The sequence below is a fragment of the Semicossyphus pulcher genome, unplaced genomic scaffold, assembly GCF_022749685.1.
Source record: "Semicossyphus pulcher isolate SPU_LCO1_2020_fin unplaced genomic scaffold, fSemPul1.0.p SCAF_2, whole genome shotgun sequence".
Classification (NCBI taxonomy): Eukaryota; Metazoa; Chordata; class Actinopteri; order Labriformes; family Labridae; genus Semicossyphus; species Semicossyphus pulcher.
The window spans coordinates 8,740,259-8,763,691 of NW_027211693.1; the positions used below are offsets into that span (position 1 = coordinate 8,740,259).

Consider the following 23,433-nt stretch of genomic DNA (forward strand, 5'->3'; position numbering starts at 1 on the left):
TGTTGTCTATTAAGCCATGCCTTGCAAAACATCTGTGTATTAAATTGAAGTATAAATTACAAGTAGGAGCTAGCTCAGCAGCCTACTGCTATGTCACACGTTTAGTTTCGTCATGGTTGTTGCATCCAGAGAAATTTGATCTGGGCCAGTTACTAACATTCTCTAGAAATTGAAACTGAACTGAGAGGTTCCAGATGTATTTCTATTTGTGAATTGTTCCGATAATGATATGCTTTCAGGGTTTAACTGACCTGCCTTTTTGGAAAGACTCAACCGTGTTTAAGCAGTACATCGTTGATAGTTACCTGGTGGCGCTACCATTCTCTGCCATTTCTGGAATAGGCATGTCTTGAGACAGTCCCGGGGGCTGAGGTTGTAGGTCTTGTGCCGTGACATGAGCTCCTGCATGGGCTCCAGGATGACACACAACTGCAGACACAACAGGGACAAACAACACGTTCAGTTAGAGCAGATTTATGTAACGTGTGATGAGAGAAGAGTTTCCAAAGTGTCCACTGCTGCAGCCTCAAATCAAGGTAAAGCAAAACAGCGTCCATAAAAGCTCAGTTTGCTGATACATTAATCACCACAGACTGACTTTGAGTGATTAATTGAGCAGTGAATCTTCTTTTTATAGACACTATAAATAAAGTACCTGTTAAAAAAGGTTTATTGTGAAGAGCTCTAGAGAGAAGCACAGGGAGACAGACAGAGAGAGGGAGATGGGCAGGAGGATACGTTTCAATATGAGCAGCCTTTGTTGAGATGTTTACAACTCACAAGAAAGTGTGTGTGGCACATTCACGCGTGAATACACACATTGTTGGACTCTCACATTTATCCGACTGTTCCCCACAGAACGGTCCCTCGTTCCCACACTGCACTCCAACAATATTCTGCAGTTAAAAGACTTAAAGTACAATATTCAGTCTGCAGAAAACTGTAAATCTCTGGTGAGCTGCAGTGAGAGGAACCAGGGGTCAGCCTGTCATCTTAAATACATTAGGCTTAGCTTATCCAGATAGCATCTGGATAACATTACAAGCTGGTCAGACCTCCTTCTTTAATAACTGCAACCATCCAAATGCCTGTCGGTGCAGTCAGAGGACAGTGATTGGTTAGTTATGAGGCTGTCTTTCTGCTGAACCAATCACAGGAGAGCACGGGGATCAAACTCCAGGCAACCTGCCCGTCTTTTTCCTCTGACTGGATTTTCTACCGGACTTTTCTCTGGCTTTGAAAGGTTGTCCAATCCATAACATGATTTCTGAGGCACTTCCTGTTGTATGACAAAAAATAAGAATTGTTTTTTAACCAAAGCGCAGCAGACCTTTATCTTTGTTGTTCCTGTCTGTGTAAGACACTTGCATATCACAGCTCAAAGGGACAGAAGGACTTGAGTTAGGACTAGACAAAGAAATGACTACTTGGTTTATGAATCTATCCACCACTGAGGCTCTAAAACAACCGCACACGACTTGATCCGGAAAGAAAAGACGTATAACTCCTTAAACCACCAGGGTGCTGAAAAGCACACATAAATCATACGTCGTTTTGGGGGATTTGATAAAACCACAGATGCTGTCAACTTTCTTTAATGGACAAAGACCAACATGACGAAATGTTTAAGGGATGATCAAACACAGCCTGACCGGGCAAGCAGTCAACGTTGTTTCCCAATCAGAGTGCGATGTAAGGTCAAACATTACTGAAGTGAAAGTGGGTGCGGGTTTACCAACTTGCTCAAGGGCACTTTGACAGTCGTTAGTGGGAGAATGGAGACTGTTAATCATTCAGTTCATGCTCAAATAATCTCATCTGACCTTCATCTTCCCACCATCCTTAGATTTCTCATGTCAATTCTAATCAAGCGGCTCGTCCTGTCTTCAGCTGAACTGAACTGCAACATGGGCGTAAAAAGACAAGAAGGGGTAAAAACTTTGAAGGACATCGTGTGTTATTTACATTAAATATCTTCAGTTCTATGTGTTTGGAGAGTTTCAAACAAAACAACCAACAACATGGGGAATCTTTGCAGAAATGTTTCAGCATGGTGGATAATCAAACCCGTGATGTTCACCAGTCCTGGGCTGGGAAAAACTAGTGTTTCTAACAACTGTAGACTCTGCTGCTTACGCCAAATTACCCTACATAAACACAGTAATGTCTGCTGCTATTCCCTGTGTTTCGATGCCATGCGGCTCGAGGTAAAGTGAACATCCCTGTGGCAGACTAATCCCTTGTTCTCCTCTGATAGTTCCCTCCTGACACAGTAATATCCCTCCATAGCTCAGCCAACAAGCCCTGGCTCTCAGCCTGAAAACAAGGGCTATTTTCAGGCTGAATAGTAGGAAGCCAGCAGCTCCAATACATGGAAAGGCTTAAATACTCCAAATGAAAAAAAATAAAAAAAAAGTGTGTGTGTGTGTGTGTGTGTGTGTGTGTGAGAGTAAGAGAAAGGCCGGTTGTAACCCCCTTAGCCAGGAAACGTCACTCTCTTTTGGAAGGACTGATAAACGCTGGGAAAGGACTTTTCCAGAGACACATTAATGCCTGTTTAATGTGAGGAGAGGGTGTTTTTGTATCGACATCCTTGGATAACAGTGGGGGAAAATATTGTTTGCAAAGTGTGTGACATGATGAATAACAGTGATAGCTGGGGTTTCCAACCTGGTACTCAGGTTTTTGTAGTCCAGGAAATAAGAAAATTAAGACATTAATATATATATATTTTTTTAAAGACTTTTTTGCAATCTTTGCTTTGTATAGTCTAATATATTTAGATGTAAAAAAGTGTAAAAACAGAACAGTCTTTTAAAGGAAAATCACATTTGCTTCACATTAAGGGTCAAAAGGAGAAAAGATCTCCAAAACACAATAAATGAAACAATGAAACATCTGCATCTAAGCCTTTAATTCTTACTTCTGTCCACTTGGTGCTCTTTAAACTCACAATCTGATTAATTCCACATGCTTTAAATGCATATTCAATAAACTTAATATCATTACTTTTGAATCAGTGGGATAATATATGTAGTTTACGATGTTTTCATTGCTATTGAACTGAAAGAAAACCCCAGAACGAGGTTAAGTCCCTCGTTAAGATGAATATTTTCTGTAGCATTTAAAATAAAACCACATTGTGCCCTGGGAGAGTCGGCCAATTCCTGATTTAGCAGCGCACAAGGATTTCTGTGAAATAATTCAAGTTTAGAGTCATTTCAACAACTAAACTGTGCTTCAAAAGCAAACCTGGTAATATTTAGAGCACAAACAACTTCACCTCCTCCATAAAAGCAATGTTGTCAGCAAACAGAAAACAAACAGTGTGATCGCTGTTTCATTGTTTTGTTTATAAAGCAATGATCATCTGAATCACCAAAATAAAAGCGTAAGCAGAAGCTAAAATCTTTTAATTACACATACTTGAATTTTCTCTTTCACTAGCTTTACAGTTGCTTTCTGTGTGGAAAATCATTGTCATAGGAAAACAAAAACATGCACCCTGCTCCCTCTCTCTCCCCCTCTGTGTGTCTTTCTTCACTCAGTTATTATAAGCAGCGGAGGTGCCGTTCCCTGATTCGCGCGCCATTTCACAATTATGAGTCTCAACAGGGAGCGTTCATTAATGTTATGCTAATTTTCTGTATCCAATTAATTCTTCTCTCTCCCGCTCGCTCTTGTTCTCCCATTTGGAAATCGTAGCTGTCAGTCAACTGTGGCGTCGGGAAACACAAACAAAACCCTGTGAAATAATCACTAATGTATTCAGCCGGCTTATACTTCCTATTTCCCTAAATTATATTGCTGCGGTCAGGTAGAAAAACATGTATATGCAGAGAGTAAAGAAGGAATAAGTGCTTATTTTTTTGTTTTGATGCCATGAAATTATACACTCAGGTTTCAAACGCCCGAGAGTCATAAAACGTGTTCAGCACATAAATAACAGCATAAGGCTTCAATTCTAAGGAAAGAAGAGAAAAACAGTTGCATTTACAGTCACGATATGACCTCAGCTTCACTAAAGACTGAATGCAAGAAAGTTGAGAAGCATAACTAGGAAAAGAAACTTCACCATTCAAAGTCTGACTATACCTGTAAATGTAAAAATGCAGAAGAACCATATTAAATATGACAGCTCATGAATATTCAACATAATAAAAACATCTTTATGCTGTCTAGACACATCAGTACAAGAGATTTAGCTGGAAAATATGAGTAACATGAATTATATAATTTAAAAATGGACAAGAATTGTTCCTCTGTGTGCAATAAAGTGTGAGAGAACAAAACAGAAACGCAGAATGACAGTCATAGACATTGTCACACAATCACACACACACACACACACACAGACACACAAGCACACAGAGAGAGTCCTTACCCTGAGGTAGTTGAGGGTGAAGTTGGTCAAACCCATGCGAGTGATGTTTTTGGACAGTTGTTCCAGCACCTGAGGGTCTTGTGCCTGCAGCCAGCAGCAGAGACATAAATGAGCAACACATTTATACATAAACTTTACATGTATAGATAAATATTATTGCACATCTATAACTTGTTATGTTTGCGTTTAACTGACGACAAATAAACTAATTATCTACAGGCAATTAGGCTAATTGGCATTCATCAGATGTGCACAATCAACACGTTCACACCCTCCAGTCATAAATGCAACTACTTAACATTGTTATTGCAGTTGTGCCACGACGCTGAATGGAAGTATTTCAAGCCCTTCGTTTCACACTAATGTCAAACTGTGGGCTAATTAATTGATATTACTTTGTCATTCCATTTCAATTTCCATATATTTTCAATTTCATATCTGTACTGGGTTTGATGATGTTGCTCTGTGTGTGCAAACAGGCGCTTGGTAGCAGGGGTAATTAGTATAATAGTGTAAAGTTTTTAAAAGTGGACAGAAATTTGAGGTTGTTACCAACTAAGTGTTGCAATAGTATACCTACAATGTCATAACATTTAAAGATTATTAACCATATTTATTTGCCTATCTATAAGGTATTGAATTATACTGTGCAAGTGTTATAACAGAAAAGGGCAATACTTAGATATCCCAAGGCAAATGTCTCCTCTTTGACAATGATTATACCTAATCTAACATCCTTTAAGGGTCATGTTAACTAATTATAGAGAGAATTAATGCATAATATTATGTACAGTGAAATCATTAAATTTTCTCAAAAAGTAATTGTACCATTAATATCTAATATCGCTTTTCTGGATTGCTCTTTTGTCAAGTAGCTACAGCTTAAAGTCGAGCTGAAACGGCATTTCGATCGTATCTAGCTTCCGTATCGTGACGTATTTCCGAGTGAAACAGGACGTGCAGGCGGGACATATCATTAGAGGGTTTGATTTGATCGTTGAGAAGTGGGCGTAGACAGACGTTCTCCACAGCGCAGTAGCTAGCTAACTGACCGAGCGTTCTTGGTGCCCTGCGGCTAAATGTTGCAGATTGATTGGTTGAAATTGGTTGGTTCTAGCCTACGTAAGCACACGGGATTTTTTTTTTTTTTTTTTTTTTACAAGAAGAGAAAATGATCCGATTTTGATATAAGAATACGAAGAAATTGATTTTCTGTATTTTTTTTGGCCTATATTGTCGAATAGATGCACAATATTACCAGGGATGTGATTTAAAAGAATTAAAATGACATTTTTCATTTCAACTCGACTCTAAAGAGGACATATTTTAGCTATGAAATCAGTTTTCTGTTATCCTAATGTGTTTTTGAATCGCGTTGGTAAAGTTTGTTTCATTGAACAAGCCCTTTTGCCATTCAAAGGTTAGATCTTAGCCACGATTGGCAGTATTTGGAGTGACCGCGTAGCCCCTCCCCCACGTTTGCGATCCCACGTGGGGGAGCGGCCGCACTGCACTGTCACTCCAAAGTTGTAGAAAAAATGGCTGCTCTAGGATCGGTTATTCAGCCTTATATGTATGAGCCAGAACGACTCGACTACAAGCTAGTGCGAGAAGGCAGCCTGAGGTGAATGACGGTGAGCGGTGACGATTGGTCGATTTCAGCAGAAGCAGGGTTCTATGTAAAACCCTGCAGCTGTTCTGAACGGCCCGTTTCAGAGGCGACCTTTTTAAACATGTCATTCTGGAAAAACAGAATTATGCAGTTTAACACCCAAACATGTGAAACCCATGAGAAATATGAGAATGTCCATTCAAAAGATATGGCCCCGTTAATGTGACCAAAGAAGATGAACTGACCAGTATCTTTAAAAAACTGCACTAAATAAATTGATTGGAAACTCTGTGATTATGCAGTATCTGTAGAAGTTTATAATACATTTTAAATAAGAACAAAGCACAAAGAAAAATAGCAATTACAGGGTACTAACTGATTGAAAAAAATGTCATGAAGACTCATGATTATTCACTAAGCTTGTTTGCCGCTCCAGGAATAAGCAGTCAAATCATAAAAAAAGCTGTAGGTATTGACAGAGCAAAAACACGGCTCAGACTGAGGAGGAGCAGTGAGCACACTTGCATTCACCGCCTCATGAAAAATGCATAATTCTATCTCCAGTCGCATCTCGGTGTGGAGAAAGTGAAGAGGGGAGCGAGGGAGTTCTTCTGTACCGTCAGCAGACCGATGTGAGTGACGGGAGAATTGAATTAGTGTGCTTATTATTGGCAGGCCGTCAGAATCCAAACTACTTTACTCATCAGGTAGAATTAGTCTAAACGTACAGTACAGGAATTCGTCTTGGCAGCCCTGGTGCAGCGATGTTTCAACAATTTGCGGAGCAAGACAAGTAAATAGTGGCACATATGGTGCAGGGACGACACAGAGACTCAGTTCAGGAGGCCAAAAACAGACAAACAATGGAGAACAAATTCACAAAAACTCAATGTAAGAGTGGGACAAATAATAAGATTAAACATCGAAGACATCTACGGTTCATTGTTTATCTTTACAGTGTGGTTCCTATCCTTACTGCTCTCACTTTAAACTTGTACATATATTTATTTTTTATAATATTTAATGGTGTTTTACTTTGTGCTGTCTTTTCTCACAGTACTTAAATGTGTCATTTATGTTTGTGCTAAAATGCTTGCCTCTGTACTGCATGTCAAAACACGAAACACATAGAGCATCTATGTGTTTCGTGTTTTCAATAGTTTTTACTTGTCGTGTTACTATTTCACTCTGTAAGAATGTTTGCTGATTGTCCTGAAAAATGGTGTCTCTGATAACAACCCATTTCTGAACAGTTAATTTAAATTGTTATCTTTAAGACGAGACAAAGAGCTCCACGTTTAATAAGGTTAGACTAAATAATTCTTCTGTACACCAGTCTATCCTTAGAAATTAAATATGGAGCTTAATCACAGATCAAAATGGCGCAAAGAGGCGTGAATACCGCCGCCTTTGAGTGAAGTGTGATGTCAATGTCTTTAATATTTCTCCTTTCGGTGATATTGAAAGTAGAGTTGCTGCAATGCATAAAATATTAATCTGAAAATAAATTAGCATCATCATTTTGTTACCTTTCATGTTTTACATGTTATATAACGATAAACTTTCCTAATCCCTATATTAACTTAACTTGGAAGTAAAGTCCTGCACACTGTCCAACTTGCTTGCAACGTTTCGGTACTCGACCTTCATCAGTTTGTGAACAGGGGCTGGCCAGCTTAAGTGGCTGCATGTTTGCAGCAACATGTGTGATCACAATAAGTAAACTAATAAACGAATCAATAAATCACCAACATCAGCCTCCTGGCTAAGTAAACATAACACAAGCAAATAGAATGTTAAAGAAATGATCCATAACAAATTATCAATACACAAATTCAAGTTAAAGGAAAAAATGAAGGTACCAAAGGTAGGTTAAGGTTCCAACCAGAACAGAAAACATGACAGTGGGTCATGAAACCAAAATAGTTAATAACCTAATTTTTTACAATGAGTCACCCTAGTAAAGAAAAAGAAATTGACAGATTTTTTCCTCTCAGAGAATCAATTTTGAGGTACCTTTTATACCATTGAAGATGCTATTCATGACACTGCATACTACAACTTCACTATATTAAAGTGGTAAATTTAACAGCTGTAGTTGTCATATTTAAAATACAATAAATATGTATATAGTATAAATTATGACCAATTGCAGTGGATTTAACTACTCAACCATACAGAGTGTGATTAAAAGTAGCTCCAGCTTAACAGTAAGATGCTGCCTCCACATTAATGCATCAATAATCATAATACAATAATGACATATGTAACAATCACAGAGGCTATTTGTGTAAACAACAAACACTTCCTGTTTTGATACTCCAGAAGTCATTATGACTGCTGCTGTTAAAGTGATTAACAGCTGTTGTATCTTTGCCATGTCACAATATTTGTAACCGTTTGTAAATGTTTGAATTGTACACTAATGCTCTACCTTATGTTGTATGATGAATATTGTATGTGTGGGAGGGAGGGAGGGGAGTGTAGCAGATGTTTGGGAGGGGAAACAAACCACCACAAGTCACCTGAGATGATGCACAGCTTCAACAGTGTTTTATCTGCGTGCATTTTTTATCGTTTATACCCCTCGAACACTGTAAGTCACTGTTCTGCTGTGCTGTAAAGTGAGTACATTTACGCTACGAAGAAACAACTGGTTTTTAAGGGACATCATGAACGTTTAGTGATGGCTGCCATCTTTGAGTAACAAAACAAAGGAAGTGGAGTCATGAAGTTGAACTTCCAACTTATTTTACTTAGTCCTTTTGTAATGGAACACGCACCGTTAAAACCATCATCAAGATAAGAGTAAAGACAGGGAGGTAGCTCCTGACTTAGTTAAGTTTCTGAAGTCAGCATCTAGTGGGTGTAACAGGAACTGCAGATCTTCAGCATGCATCATTCAGCTGTGATGGTTTTTCACATTTTAACAACACTGTATTGACAGTTGTAATTACTTTTGTTATGACACTGAACTGGATGTACATAAGGAGATGTGAACAAACACAGTCACTCAGCCGTGCTTTAGGACCTGGATACCTCGAATACGAGCTTTTATTTTGAAATCTCTGAAAACGTTCTCAATTGAAAAAGTGCTTTTTTAGTCATAAACAATGTTTAAATCTAAAGCCGCCATGGGAGGAGGGATTACACACTCTACGTTGTGTGTAATCTTCTCTTAAAGCTACTTAAACTGTTAGGCCAATTTATCCCATACTATATTCAGTGCACTGATTTTCTTACAACAAACACCTACTCGGCCCTTGTCTTTATCATAAGTAGTAATTTGTGTTCATCTTACCTTTCTCAGTAGTTTTCACTTTAGGTATATTTTTAATTCAGTTAAAGCAGAGTTTTTCACTGGTTATGAAACAGACTGAAATTAATTCAGATTACTCTATATGACCTTCAAAAGCAAACCAGACCATCAGCGACAAGATTGATTGTTTCTATATAGTTATTTTTAATGCCTGAAACTGCTGGAGGGGCAAGGTGTCAGACAAAGAGAATAATTGCACACCGACTTTGTTTACATTTTCCAGGGCAGAAATTAAGTGAGCGATACATATGACTGCTAAAGAAAGCGGAGATTTTTTGTTAAGCATGTACGGACAAAAATCAGCAAAGAGATGAAAGGTACGGCTTTGTCCACAGGGGGCGCCAAAATCAACACAAAATGAAAGTTCCTCAAAGGAGCTTTAACATGAGTTACTTTTGTTAAGGTAAGTAGGTACGTACCCTGTAAAAATCACAAGAAACTGAAGAAGGTACTGCGTTTTTAAGCAATTAAAATGCTTCTGTTGTCACATATGTTCATAGTCAACCTGTAAACAATCTCTTACACGTTTCTGCAGTAAGCCTTCATCAGTTTGTGTTATGGTCTAACAGGACCAGGCAGTGACAATAAAGGCATTTTAATTTGATAAAAGGAGTCGATTTGGGTTTTTCTGTGACTTTTATGTCTACATTTTTCCGGATATAAGAGCAAACACATTACATTTAATCCAGGAAATGCTTCTAAACTTAGACTTTTAGGTGCTTACACTATTTTGTTGTTCTATTTTTAAAGCTCAGTAAGACTTATTTTTTGATTCTTCACTGGACACACATCTGAAGTATCAATCAGTAAAAGCAAATATCAATTAGATAAAACAAACTTTTGAACACACATTTCCTCATGACTATAAAAAGAAAAATTCAGCAGTACTCTAGCTTTCATCAAAAACTGGGTGCTCCACAGTAGTTACATCTGAACTGGTATGTGCAGTTTCAACTTTCCTTCCTCTGACTCCCATGTGTCCGTATCTGCTTTCATTAGTCCGGGCTGCGATCAAAAGACTGAACTCACATAAGATATGTGCAGGACCCACAATACCCCACAATATCCCACTCTCCAGGAATTAGCGTGAATGCCCTGCGGGGCCAATTTATCGGTGAGTGAAATTCATATGAAGATTTGGCCGAAAGAGAAGCTGGCTACACCGGCAACGCTGCCTCTTACACACCTTTAGGTCCATGGGGGTAAACAGAAAATCCTGGCAATGGATCTGGTTTTATTAATCACGCAGCTGCATGTGTATTACCTGTGTGTCATTGTACAAAAGAGAAACTCATGTAAGAGCACCATAAATGTTCTTTTTGCCATTTCCTCATTAATGTCAGAATTCATAACTACTCTGGCTGTCTGTTAAAGTAGCGGCTTTAGACATTCAGATGTAGGTGACTTTTATATTAATGTTTCCTGCAGCTTTATTCAAACATGACAGGACATTTATGGAAAAGCAATGAGCTGGCACAATACCTCTCACCGTGTACATGAGAGGAGGCGTCATCGCTGCTGTAAAAAATCTGTGAGTTGAAATGTTTAATTATATAAATGAAGAAAGAAATGCTTTCTGTTGTCTCACAGGCTGCAGCACTGATGTATTTTAGCTCTGATTAATGACAACTGTGGGCACGACGGACGCACAGCCCAACTTCTCTTCTAGAGAAACTCCTGATAAGTTGAGTAACCTGCTCCTAGTTGAACAAAGTTAAGTTGTGAATTTCTTTTTGCTCATAAACTGAATGTAAAGCATTTTGTTGGTTTATTCTAAGTTAAAAATTACAAATATCTGGAGGCAGAAAACTTCTTCTGTCCTTTTGGCACTGCGAAGGAAAGTGAAGATTAAGCCAAGTTGGCTGATACAAAATAGTCCCTTGTTATTAAACTGATTTTATTATCTTTGACTAGGATGCACGATTTTATCCGCACGTTATCGGTATCTACAGATTATTGCTTGAAAATGACATATTGGCATCGGCAGATATGTCATTTTTCTGCTGTTATTTTCCACCAATAAAACAACGCTTTAATTATGCCTATATGCTCGATGATTAACTCTGCACGAGTGTGCGCGCACTCCCTGCACCACGCCTCTTCCCTCAAGCGTGAAGAAGGATGCAAGATGTCTGCGGTATGGCAGTTTTTCAAAGTTTCCGAAACGGACAGCAAGGTTGATTTTACTCTATGTATTTTTTCTGTGCAGTAGGTAAAATCTGCCCTTGTTGTGGCAGTTGTCACGATTGTCTCAGGGAGAGCATCATCCAAGCTTGACCAAGTTGTTTGAATATTACAATTTTATTTGAAGGAAAATGTTACATATTTAAATATGGCATTTTGTACATAACTTAAGTTTAAGTGCTTTTCTAATATTGCACATTTCAAAAAGCACTGTATTATGTTATTTCTGCATCTGCCAGTGGGCCACTACAACAGGAGAAGGCATGATATCACTTCCACTACAGGGAAGGCTTGATGTTCTCTGCGATTAGGTGGACAAAAACGTGCCTAATATATGGGTAAGGGTTGGAAAATATTGGCATATCGGCAAAGAAAACCAATATCGTGCATCCCTATCTTTGAACATATAAAATGATTCCTGTTGAAGCTTTTACAGCAATCTGAATCAAGCAAACAAGACGCAATTAATTTGCAGAATTTCTCTTTGTGTGTCTAACCTTTGGCTGCTCTCCTCTTTACGTTATTCTAACAGCATTCAAATCAGACTTCTGCTGTGTAGAGTGTTGAGGAAATGTCAGCAGCTCCGACCTCTTTAGATTGCAGAGACCGACATGTGAAATTGTTATCACAATAATATGAAGAGGTGCATGTTGGAAAGGAGCTTAAGAGAGTTTTTTAACCCTTGTGCCCTTGAAACATATAAATATACCACTCTACAGCCTTAGACCAAATGTTTTCCTTTTTGTTTAAACAGTTCACTGTTGCTTAAATTCCCAGTCTCATTCAAACATTCTGCAATAAATCCTATGAATTCAAAAAGGTTCAAAAAGGTTATAATGTTCAGCTTTTGATAAAACTAGGTGTCGATGAACTTGCTTACGTTTGTGCTGCTGTTGAACTGTATAGTGCTCTACTGACAGGTGTTTCTATTATTTTCATGAAGGGAGGATATAATGCAGGTGTGCATTTGTTTAAGATGGAAGTGAAAAATAGTGTTATAGCTCCTTTTTTCCTACAGTTTCAGCTCGACACCAGTTGAAAATAGAAGACCTTCTGCAGGCTCCAGCTTCTCTCCACAGCTCCAGTGACTAAATGTGTGTTACACTTAGTGGAATTAAGCAGATTATTCATTCGACCTTGTTTTTTTTCTCTCTCTCCTTTTTCAGACAAGGGCCTTTTTTTTATCCTCGCTGGCCTTTGATGTCTGCAAATAAATTGGTTTGCAAAAATCCCTCCAAACTGCTTTGTTGGCGTTTAAATTTCATATGCTCATGAATAGCTCCTAAAAAGTGTCTTGGCAGAGTCAGAGACCCTCGTTAGGAATCAAAAAGTGACACCTCAAACAGGCAGATCTGTTTTTGGGTTGTTTTTTAAGTCGCGTGTTAATGATGTCACACTCACGTGCATGGCCAGGATGCTGCGGGGGATGAGCTCTCGGTACTGCCGGATAGTAAAGTGCCACGTCTTGATCCTCATCAGATCATCAAAGGCGAACTCCAGTATCAAACGTCCCTCTGTACAGACCTGGACAAAGATCACAGAGTTAGTGTTACTTTACTCCTCAGCCTGATATCTATTTGAGTAATCTGTAACGGGCAGGCAGGCAGGCGTCAGCTGATTTGGATGCAGACAAAACAGAAATCAGTGTTTATAGGCCAGGCGTGATTTTGATAAAAAACACTGGAAGGTATTCGTCTCCGACTTGGAATTTGTTCAAGGATTTTGTAGCATGGAGCGAGCTATTATGCTCCCAATATTTACTCTGCTCGCTTCCCTCATTCAGAGCATCTGTCCTTGGGCCTCTCGAACCATCCAGCTATTTCTAAAATGTGAAAATAAATGTAATCTGGAGAGGGGTGTGTTTACACCAGAGACAAAAGAACTTCAGGTCAGAGAGAGTTGCCAATTAGGAGGAGAGAGAGAGAGAGACAGAGAGAGAGAGAGAGAGAGAGAGAGAGAGAGAGAGAGAGAGAGAGCGAGGAAGACGGAGAGAGAAACAGCGGAGGGAGAAAAAAAAATTTTTTCGCCCCTTTAGCTGAATTCAGCGCTTGCCGGGGCCCTCGCGCTTCTCCCGTATTTCGTTGCTGTGACAACCAGCAAGAGAGAGGAGAGAGAGAGACAGACAGAGGGAAGGGGAAAAAAAATCAGCTGATTAGTTGGCATGGCAACGGCAAAGATGTAATCCCACCAGACACACTCTAATCAATGCCCCCAGCGCAGATGGTCTCCTGAGGATCAGCAAGAAAGAGGCTAGCGGCCATACTGCAACCCCTCTGCCCCCCCCCTCCCCACAACCAGCATAACCCTCCCCCCCTCCTCACCCTCAATCCCCACTTCCCACCCACCCACCTACCCCGGCTGGTCACGTGCTCCTCCGCTAACTCCAACAAATAAATAGAAGCTAGACTGCTCAACATAAAAACGCCTGAATGCAGAGCTGCTTCTCTCCTGACTTTACTGCAAATCTGGATACTGAAAAATATTCTCACTCACGTCATTTGTGTGACGGAGCCTTTACAGTGCAATTCAACTAACTGACATTATAATAAGTAAATAGAGAAATAGTAGAGCCTCTTTGGGGGGAAAAAGTGACACTTACTATTAAAAATTCCCAGTTGGATCAAATAGAGAAGGGAAACAACTTTTTAAAGTCAGTAGATGTATTACTTTTTTTATGGACATCAACAGTATCGATTAGCAGCTTTTCAACAAAACACCCAAACCGTACCGGGAAGCATGCCTTTACTGCACAAATTGAGCCATTTAATTATAGTATATATTGTATTGTATTTACCTTTGAAGCTTATACTTCAACTACACACATGGCTGCAAAAGTTTTGCAGCTAAAATTCCAATTTTCTTTACCCAAAACATTTGCATAATTAACTTATGTACAGTCAAAGGGATGATAATGATGATGTTTATGGTTTTTGTTCATCTGTCGGTCCGTGTCTCTGCTGCTGGGGTCGATAAAGTCTGTTGTTGGATACTGAACGAGTAACTTTGGGTTCTAAATGTATTTGCTCTTAAAGTAGATATAAAGCACTGTGGAATTTAACACTTCCATTTAACGACAGACACAATTCAGTGCTGATACAGAGTTTTTTTTTTACATGCCAACACATCAGGGATCTGTCAGTCGGATAATGGGCTTGTCTGAGCTAGATAAGTGTGGATTAGACTAAAGCAATGTTTGGGAATAATCCTTCGTGTTTAATGGACAATGAAAACGGTGTTGATATATTTATTTATTTTTTAAATATAGTGTAATTCCAACAGCAGCTTGTCCTGCAGCTGACCTCGGAGTTACTGTTAAAGGAAGGGAGCAATATCACGTGTAACAGCTTGAAATTCACAACAACACCTTTCCAAGGTTTTAAACTGTGGGTGTAAATCATCAGCGTCGAGTGAAAGTCATGCATCTCCAGATGAGGTGAGTTTTAATTTTCAAGACAAACTGAAGGTCTTCATGCTCCTCTCTGGGTAAAGAAAGCCCTTACACTTCTTCTTAAGCTAGATAAACCATTGAAACCCACTGGATTGTTTCTGAAAAATGTGCTGTCACAAAGCTGAGCACTGGACTGTTTCTCTTAAGTCATTACTGAAAACGCCTTAAAACTAAGTAAATTGATTATTTTGCAAAAGAAAGTGAACTGAAGATTAAACACAAGAAATGTGTGTATTATAAACATATGCATGCATAATATTTTAGTATGAGTGTAAAATTGTCATCACTTGACCCCCGGGGTCTCAGTCCACGCTGAATTATAAGAAGGAATGTTGTAATTAATCCACTCGTACTCAAATTGCTATTGAAAGGTGAAAAAACAACCACGACTTTGGTGTTTTTCTTTTCCTCCTTTGAAATGAAATGCATCATGGTCATTATGTGAGAGGATGAGCTTCATGCCCTCTGGGCTGCTGAAACCTATTAAAAGGCTGAATACTTAGGCATGTATGAGGGAATAAGTAATTCTTTACATCGTTCCTGAAAGTGCACTTTTTGTAGATTTCTGTTTCTCACCCAGCAGCAGTGAAATAACTTAAATTGTGTTTAATAGTGAGCTGGCGTCTTTTCATGCTTTCCAGGTGCTTTAGCCTACAGTGAAACAACGCTGCTCTATTGATTTCCTTTTCCAAAGTGCCAACTCTATATTTAGCACTGCTTCCAATATTCCTATTATTTCTCTCCAACAGCTCTTTAACCGATCAGCAAATTGGAAAACCAGTCAAATCAGAACTAGTTTCACTGCCAGGTGCAACAAACATGCAGGAACAGTTGCACTGGTGCAGAGATATGTTAACCACACATGCATCCAAGGCGGTCCCTTCCCACAGATTCCAGTGTGGATTCAACCATACAAAGCTATTTATTTCTCCATACTGAGAGAGAATTGGTTAAAATGTAATTTTTCTCACAATGGCTGTAACCAATTTTGTTTTAGCTAAATAGTGTTCCCTTATGAAAACAAAAAGGAGGAAAATCCCCCTTGAATTAAAAAGTGCTCCATTAAATGGCCCAGCCCCTCGCAGAGAGAGAGAGAGAGAGAGAGAGAGAGTCCCCATTGATTTAAGAGCAGGGTCATAAATCTTCCACACAACGGGGCCGAGATCAGGGGATCTCCGGCTCCAAAGAGCACCAAAGAATAACAGCGTCCTGCTGCTGAGACGCTATTCAATACTGTACCCCAAACATGACAATCAATTAACAACAGAGGAGCTGAAGGTCATTAAATCGATTATTATGAGCATTCAGCACTGCTGCTGGTGAATATTAATGGGACCCAAGTTGACAAATATGATCGATTATAGCAACAAGCTGATTACATGCTTTATAATACTGTAACTGAACACGACCTTCTGTATCTGTTAGTATATAGATAAGAGTTTGACACTATTAAGGTTATAGCATACAGCTTCTTAAGTTAAATGTACTAATAACTACATCATATTACATTGCTTTGATGACTAGTCTATTAATCGATGAGTTGATCAGCAAGAATTTATTCTGAAACAGTTTGACAAACAATTTTGCAACTTTTCAAATGTAAATATTTTCTTACTTTCTCTCAGATTTATATGAAAGGTATATTTTTTAGGTTCTTGGCTGTTTTTTTGTTTGACTTTTTCTTCTCTGTCTGACAATTAATAAACACACCATTATTGTTTGATGAATTAATCAATGTAAATGATCGTCAGAGTCTTAGCTAATGCAAATTCTTTTAGATGCATGTGGCTGCAGGATGTTACTGGATGAATGCCCTCCACATGACAATAAACTAACAACAGTAGACCCAATGTAAAAGCTTTAATATATTTAATCCATTTTTTAGGATAAAAATGTAGAGATTGTGTGCTGCAAGTTGTATTTAAAATTTATGAAGAGTAAAAAAAGGGGTGTCTCAGTGGAGGATGCATGCAAAATATAGTAACTGCAGTGTTTCTTGCACCTTTGCAGCATCTTATTATGAGTCAGAATCAGAATCAGAAATACTTTATTAACCCCCGAGGGGAAATTTGGGTCGAGTCGTTCCTTCTCTCTCTTCCCCACATGTTTCCTGACTGTCTCTGCTGTCTAAACTTAATCTAAAATAAAAAGAAGGATTCATAATCGAATGCACCACTTTCAGACTTGTGCATAGGCAAATTAAATCAAACAAAACAGAAGGGGACTCCTGCACACAGTCTGTGCAAAATGTTCAGTAAAAGCAGCCACCTTACAGTCATAGACCTTTATAAGAAACTTAAACGAGTTAAAAGCAGCTTTTTATAGGCTGTAACATCTTATCAAAAAGGGGTCAATTCACAGGAACATCTGAGTTACACAGACAGGCAGTAATGTATCAAAACGCAAACAGAATACATTCAGTATAAAGATCAATGCCTGTCACAACACACATTGAAAAAGGCGACACAAATTCTACAGCATTAAAAGAAACGTCAGCATGTTGTTGCTATGGCTGATCACAGGTAACTTTGATCCTATTTATATTCACCTGCAGGAGTCACGAATGCTGTACATGTGGTTATAATTGAATTAAAACCTTCAGCTCATCTGTTGACTGCCATGTTAAGACGCATTATTGAATCACTTTGACGTTTTACGTACACTGCAAAAAAAGTTGACTAGACATATTTTAAAAAGTACTGAAACTAAAAAACCTTCAATTGCTGCAACGTTGAAATAATCGAGTATTGTAACAAAAGTATGATAACGACATCTTGAACAGGCCTGAAATTTGCAGAAACTACCGACTAAAATCCAACAGAGCTCAGAAAAACACATGGAGCTGACAACACATCCACAAGTCAATTTCGCAACAAAAAAAAATCCACTCAGGGAATTAAATTCACTTGAGCTGAGATCACCGTGTCACAAACTCTCCTCTTGCTCTATGCTCGCCTCCCAGCATGCAGAAAGCCCCCAACTGGGCACCGCTAACAAGGGCCGTGCCCTTGGAGTTAACTCACACTGGTCAGGGACAGCAAAGCCTGCTGGGTAGTGAAAGGAGGTGCTGGGATAGCGGGGCCGGCTGGGAGGTTGGGGGGCTTCTGGTCAAATTGGCACCCCGTGTCACCTTGTCAACACCTTGCTGCCCTGTGAACCTGCACACATTGTTCACCAGCACCTGGGACGCACCACCCGCACTCAGCACCGTGTGAGCCCCACCCACTCGTTAGACAGGAGATGAGCAGTGACAACGAGGAGAGAGAAAGCACACAAACACATGAATCTGTGCTGAATATTCTTTCATCCTTCTTCTTCTATGGTTCTCGTCATAATCACAACATCAGACTAAATCTTATATATGATGATTTGTATTTGTATTCCTTTATTATAGTATATTGTATATATTGCTATATTTTTAGCTGAAAACCTGCTTTGGCAAAACGATGCCTAAAGGATAGTTTGGTTTATTACAACTTGTGCTTATGCTCATAGTTTAAGCAATCCGTTATCTTGCTTCAATCTGGGAACAAGATGATATCACTGCAATCAAACACATTGTAAACACGGCCACAGTTTGGATAAATTATCCACCAGTGACTCCCAAAGTCAGTGCCTTGAGCATCGGCCAAGGAAGCCTTGGACTGAAAAACTATTTCTATTTTTTATAGTACACTTTTTATGTTTCTGGTCCCATCATCATTAACTGCTATTCTATATTTAGCTTTCACATACATCAAAATGGAATAAGCAATTAACACCATTTTAAAATATGCAGTTAAGCCACAGTTAAGACGATATGGTGATATGACAGATTATGTTTGCCAATTTCTTTAGTACTGCTTGATGTTTTCTGGCACACAGCGAGAGATGATACATGTTGAAAAATCTCTAAGAAGGGGTTCCCAGTTCTGCAAAGGTTTAGGGACCATGTATCTAAACCTACTGATATGTTATAAAGTAAAAGTTTGTGCACCTAAACTATTGGGAATTTTCCTGTTTTGCATGGGAAACAACTATGGCAAGAAAAGCAGTCATTGTTCCACAAGCTTGTGCACTATGATGATAACAGTTTTGGCAATAGTTTATCAGTTTTCCTTGTTTTTCCCATACAAATTTATTTGGCTCAAAAAGGAAAGTCAAATTATTTCATGGCTTTTTTTTGTCATCTAACACTGTAGCAGTTTAATGAATGTTTCCACTGGCCTCTAAAGTTGTTTTTGTCGCTTTTAAAATCTATGTAGAACCGTGAGGAAGACAGAGTCAGTGGTAACTAAAACAGAAATATGAAATATTTAATGTAACCTTAATCCCGGACTAGTCTTAACTTTACAAATGCTTTATTAAAAACATAGTTATCAATAAAAGAAAAGCCAATCTACCACCTTGGCAGGTTTCATGAAATATCAAGCTGCCACAGCCAACATCAACCCTGCATTTTGCCACTGGCAAGTACTAATTTCATAGCACGGCTTACACAATGGCAACCTAGAAGTGTAAGCTCACCATCCTGGTTAAAATGTGGACTTTATTAATATGCTGTATGTTTGCCTTTAAGAGAATATATTAATGAGAGGTACTAACTGTGTGTTTTTGTTTTGTTGGTTGTATGATGTCTCCCCGTCACCTGTATTCCTGCCTCATTGCCGTTTACATCAACAACTACAATGGAAATTAGTCTTGGGCTTTATTGTTTTACCCTTGACCTTTATGTTGTTTTTTATTATGAGCTGTCCTTCTTCTCCTAACGTCAAATAAACTAGTTATATTATGTTTCTGCTTGTGTTTCTTAACCTGCATGACTTGTTTTTACTCCCAAGATCTCAACAATTAACTGGGTGACTACAGAGTTGTTATTTCTGACAGGAACGATGTCTGAAACTGCAAAAAAATAAGATAATAAATCAGTGTTATTCAACATGGCCATGCCAATAATAAACCAAATCTGAATTAGAAATTTTGAAAGAGAGAGAGAGACAGAGAGAGAGCGAGCGAGATAGAGAGAGAGAGAGAGAGAGACGAGCAAAGAAAGAGACAGATACAGGCAGAGAGAGAGAGTGGGAGAGCAAGAGAGCGAGTTGGGAGCTGGGGATGATTTCTCTAGGGATGAAGGATGCGTGTGTCTGTGTGTGTGCGTGCGCTTGTGTGTGTGTGTGTGTGTGCGCGCGCATGTGTGTGTGTGTGTGTGTTGAGGGTGCAGGTTGGGGGGGTTGAGAAGACGAGGGTGGATGAGAGAGCGAGGGGAGAATGAGCGAGCGAGCGAGTCAGGCAGGGGGATGAGAGAGGAGGAGGAGGGGTGGGGGGTGGGGGGGGGCGATGAGGAGGAGGAGGAGAAGGGGGAGGATGGTGGAGGGGGGGTTGAGGAAAGCGAGGCGAGGCAGAGCTGATTGAGATTCGGGCCTCCAGAGCTGCAGGCTCGCTGCTGAGGCTGCTGGGAGCTCAGGGAGAACACGCTCAGTTATTGGAATTCTTTTTTTTTTTCTAATGAATTAATTCTTCTCATCCAATTTAGGGGAAGATGAAAAGAGAGCAGTGCTGCGAGCATCAAATTTAGCTTTTTGTTGACCGGGCCTGGGCCGTTCTGTTTCTGTTATGTACGGTTAATATCGGACACTCGTAATATATTAGGGGGTTTTTTTTGTTCCTTTCGGGAAGCCTTGTTTACAAAAAACAAACAAGAGCAACATAAAAAGACTTCCTGTGTGTGTTATTGTGGAGGTTTTTTTACTCATTTACTGATATCATAACACAAAGAAGCCCCCCACAAACAACACACACACACGCACGCACGCACATCCGACCCTCACCCCCACGAACCACCGCATGAATACAAAATCATCTCCCCTCCAAATGTACAGAAAATGCGGTGTGACCTCCTGAACCCCCGCTGACACAAACCCACACGTGTGCAGTCATGTGTGTAAACATACACTAACATACACAGACACACACACACACACACACACACACACACACACAGACAGTGTAACTGAGGTAAACACCTGTCACATGCAAAACGTTGGCAACATTTGACTTTGGTGTGCTGCATAAAAGGTCCTGCACGACACTGCTCGAAACTTTTTCATGTGTAAATAATGACAGGTAAATGTTGAATATAAATGTGAGGTTACATTCAAAAAGGGTGGGTGTATGTTTACATGAAAATGTGAGCATATTTTTAAATGTTAAAAGTTTGCATTTATAAGCCTTAAACTTCTTTGTGCAGATCCTGTTTACTCACACAAATATCGAGCCAAATTTACATCAAAGGATAAATGAAATCAGAAACACACCATTAACTTTACCATTATTAGAAAATTGATATATAGTTTCATATAAAACCTGAGCAGCAACAAGGATGCTACTGGGAAAACGTCGCACGTAGGCAACTAACCCATTCCCATTTAAAGCATATGAAGGAATCTGATTAGTTAATATGTATAGTAAACAAGTGAACTAATATCTCGTTTTCACATTTTGTTCATTTGTTTTCAGAAAATAACATTTTAGATCTCAACAACAGTCAGAATTTCTTGCCAAAATGGAGATTTTCTTCTGCAGTGATGTTTTTTCTACTCAGCCTCGGAGCCTGTGGCAGGTCAGCCAAAAAGTTAATTTCAGACTGTGCACACTTCACACACACACACGCTTGCACACACGCACAAGAGTGAGTGCATACTGTCAAGTCCTGAAAACAAGAGGGCGTATAGCTGTTTAATGTCAGAACAATCCGGTCCGGCGCTGCAGCTCAGGGTTCATGGTACAGGGAACATGGAATCCCTTTAGCTCGCCTGCTCGGCGCTGACAAGGTATCTGGCCTCAGATTCATTTAGACAGTCAGCAGAAGACCGCTAAGAGTCAGCTAGCCATCTGGATCAGACAGTGGTGAAGCAGATATTCACTCGGGCTCACGGGGGGATTCGCTCCCCAAAGACAAAAGCAGATGAGCTCAGCTTTAGTGCTTTCAGAAGACCTCGGTGTCAGATTTGGATTATCTCACCTGTGCAATTTGTGTTTCCTCTGCTATTTCTTGCTTCTTCTGTCTGTGCCTCACTTACACTGCAAACTGCACCACTCTCTTCAAAGATCTTATTCATGTCCCCCTAGCATTGCCTTTGGAGTACCCGAGGGGCTTAAGAATCTGTCGACGTCTCTAACATGAGAAATGCCAGTGGATTTCAGCCAAAATGCTGATAAGTAGAGAGGGTAAATATGACTGTGTGTGACATTTACCTGCATCAATTCTAAACTCCACATACTGGTTTGTGCAGATAGTTTGGTATTGGAGGTAGGGTGCATTTCAATACTAGATTTCAATATGCAATAACAGTGAAAATAACTGGTTTTAGCCATTTTTGTATAATGTTATATTAAGGATAGGTTAACCAGTATTCAAGTGTATACTTAAACAAAAGTGAGGTGCCTGTATGAACTTCTAACCAGGTTTAGCTTGCTAGAATCACCCCCTCTCCATACTAGCTGTGAACAAATCCCTTTTATTTCTTTTTTTTTTTAACAGCATGTGACATTCACTGTCTTAAAGTAGGCTAGATAGATATGATTCAGCAAAAGTCCCTGCACATGTAAATCCACAATCAAATTATAGCATTAAACATTTAAGTTACCTGCCAGTGGGGCTGGGCATTTAACAAATAATTAGTCCATATGAAATAACCACATAGTAACACCTATTTTTAGATAATTGTGTGTAAATTAAATATTTCACAAATAAAAAGTACAGAGTTTCTGTTTTTGCTTGGGCTGAGCCTGAGTCCTGTTCTGGACTGGGCTGCAAGGATTAGGACGTAAAGCATCCACAAACCAGCTGCATGGTTCTGTGACATCACGATAGAGACGATTGAGAAAAACACAGCCCTAACTGCCAGTATGATCAGAAGTAATGATCACCACTGAAACTTGTCTTCTGTAATGTAATGTGATTTTATGTGTCATGTTTTAACTGCTTGTGCTGATTGTCTGCTTAATATTGTCTTGTGTATATTGTTGCTTATATGTCCTACTTTACATGATGCTGCATTATTGTGCCAAGTTTTTTTTAGCCTGTTTAGTTGTTCAAGTTTTGCCTTTTCCTGTTCTGTTTTTCATATGCTGAGTGTTTTATTTGTTGTTTTAATGGTCAACTTTACATCAGAGGGGCAGCAGTTGAAAATGAGCCTTTTGGCTAACACTGGCACTGTTACAGTGATATTGATTCATGTGCATTGTCCCTGAGAATAAACCAATAACATAAAAATAAAAATAAACTAATTTCAATGTTCACATCTGAGTTATGTATTTTGATAGACTTTAAAAATTCTGCATTTGTCCTTATCAGACATTAAACACTACATGAAGTCCAAATGTGTTTGTTCATCCATGTTCTTAGTCCCCAAAAGAGCAACTTGACAGTCCATAAGTACGTAGACAACCCCTCCACAAACTGAATAAAAGCACAAACACCTAAACTCACTCTACACGATTTTTTG

General features: G+C 39.2%; 1 protein-coding gene across 4 annotated transcripts in view; it reads right to left on the minus strand.

The window, feature by feature from the left end:
* Positions 1–23,433, minus strand: part of ldb2a (LIM domain binding 2a) — a 100,252-nt gene that overhangs the window by 13,342 nt on the left and 63,477 nt on the right. For all 4 annotated transcript variants that reach the window (XM_069670442.1, XM_069670441.1, XM_069670440.1 and 1 more), the window contains exons 4-6: positions 12,901–13,023; positions 4,385–4,468; positions 306–429 (exon numbers count right to left, since the gene is read on the minus strand). In XM_069670442.1, the coding sequence (XP_069526543.1) occupies positions 306–429; positions 4,385–4,468; positions 12,901–13,023 (331 nt within the window). The remainder of the gene's footprint in view (positions 1–305; positions 430–4,384; positions 4,469–12,900; positions 13,024–23,433) is intronic.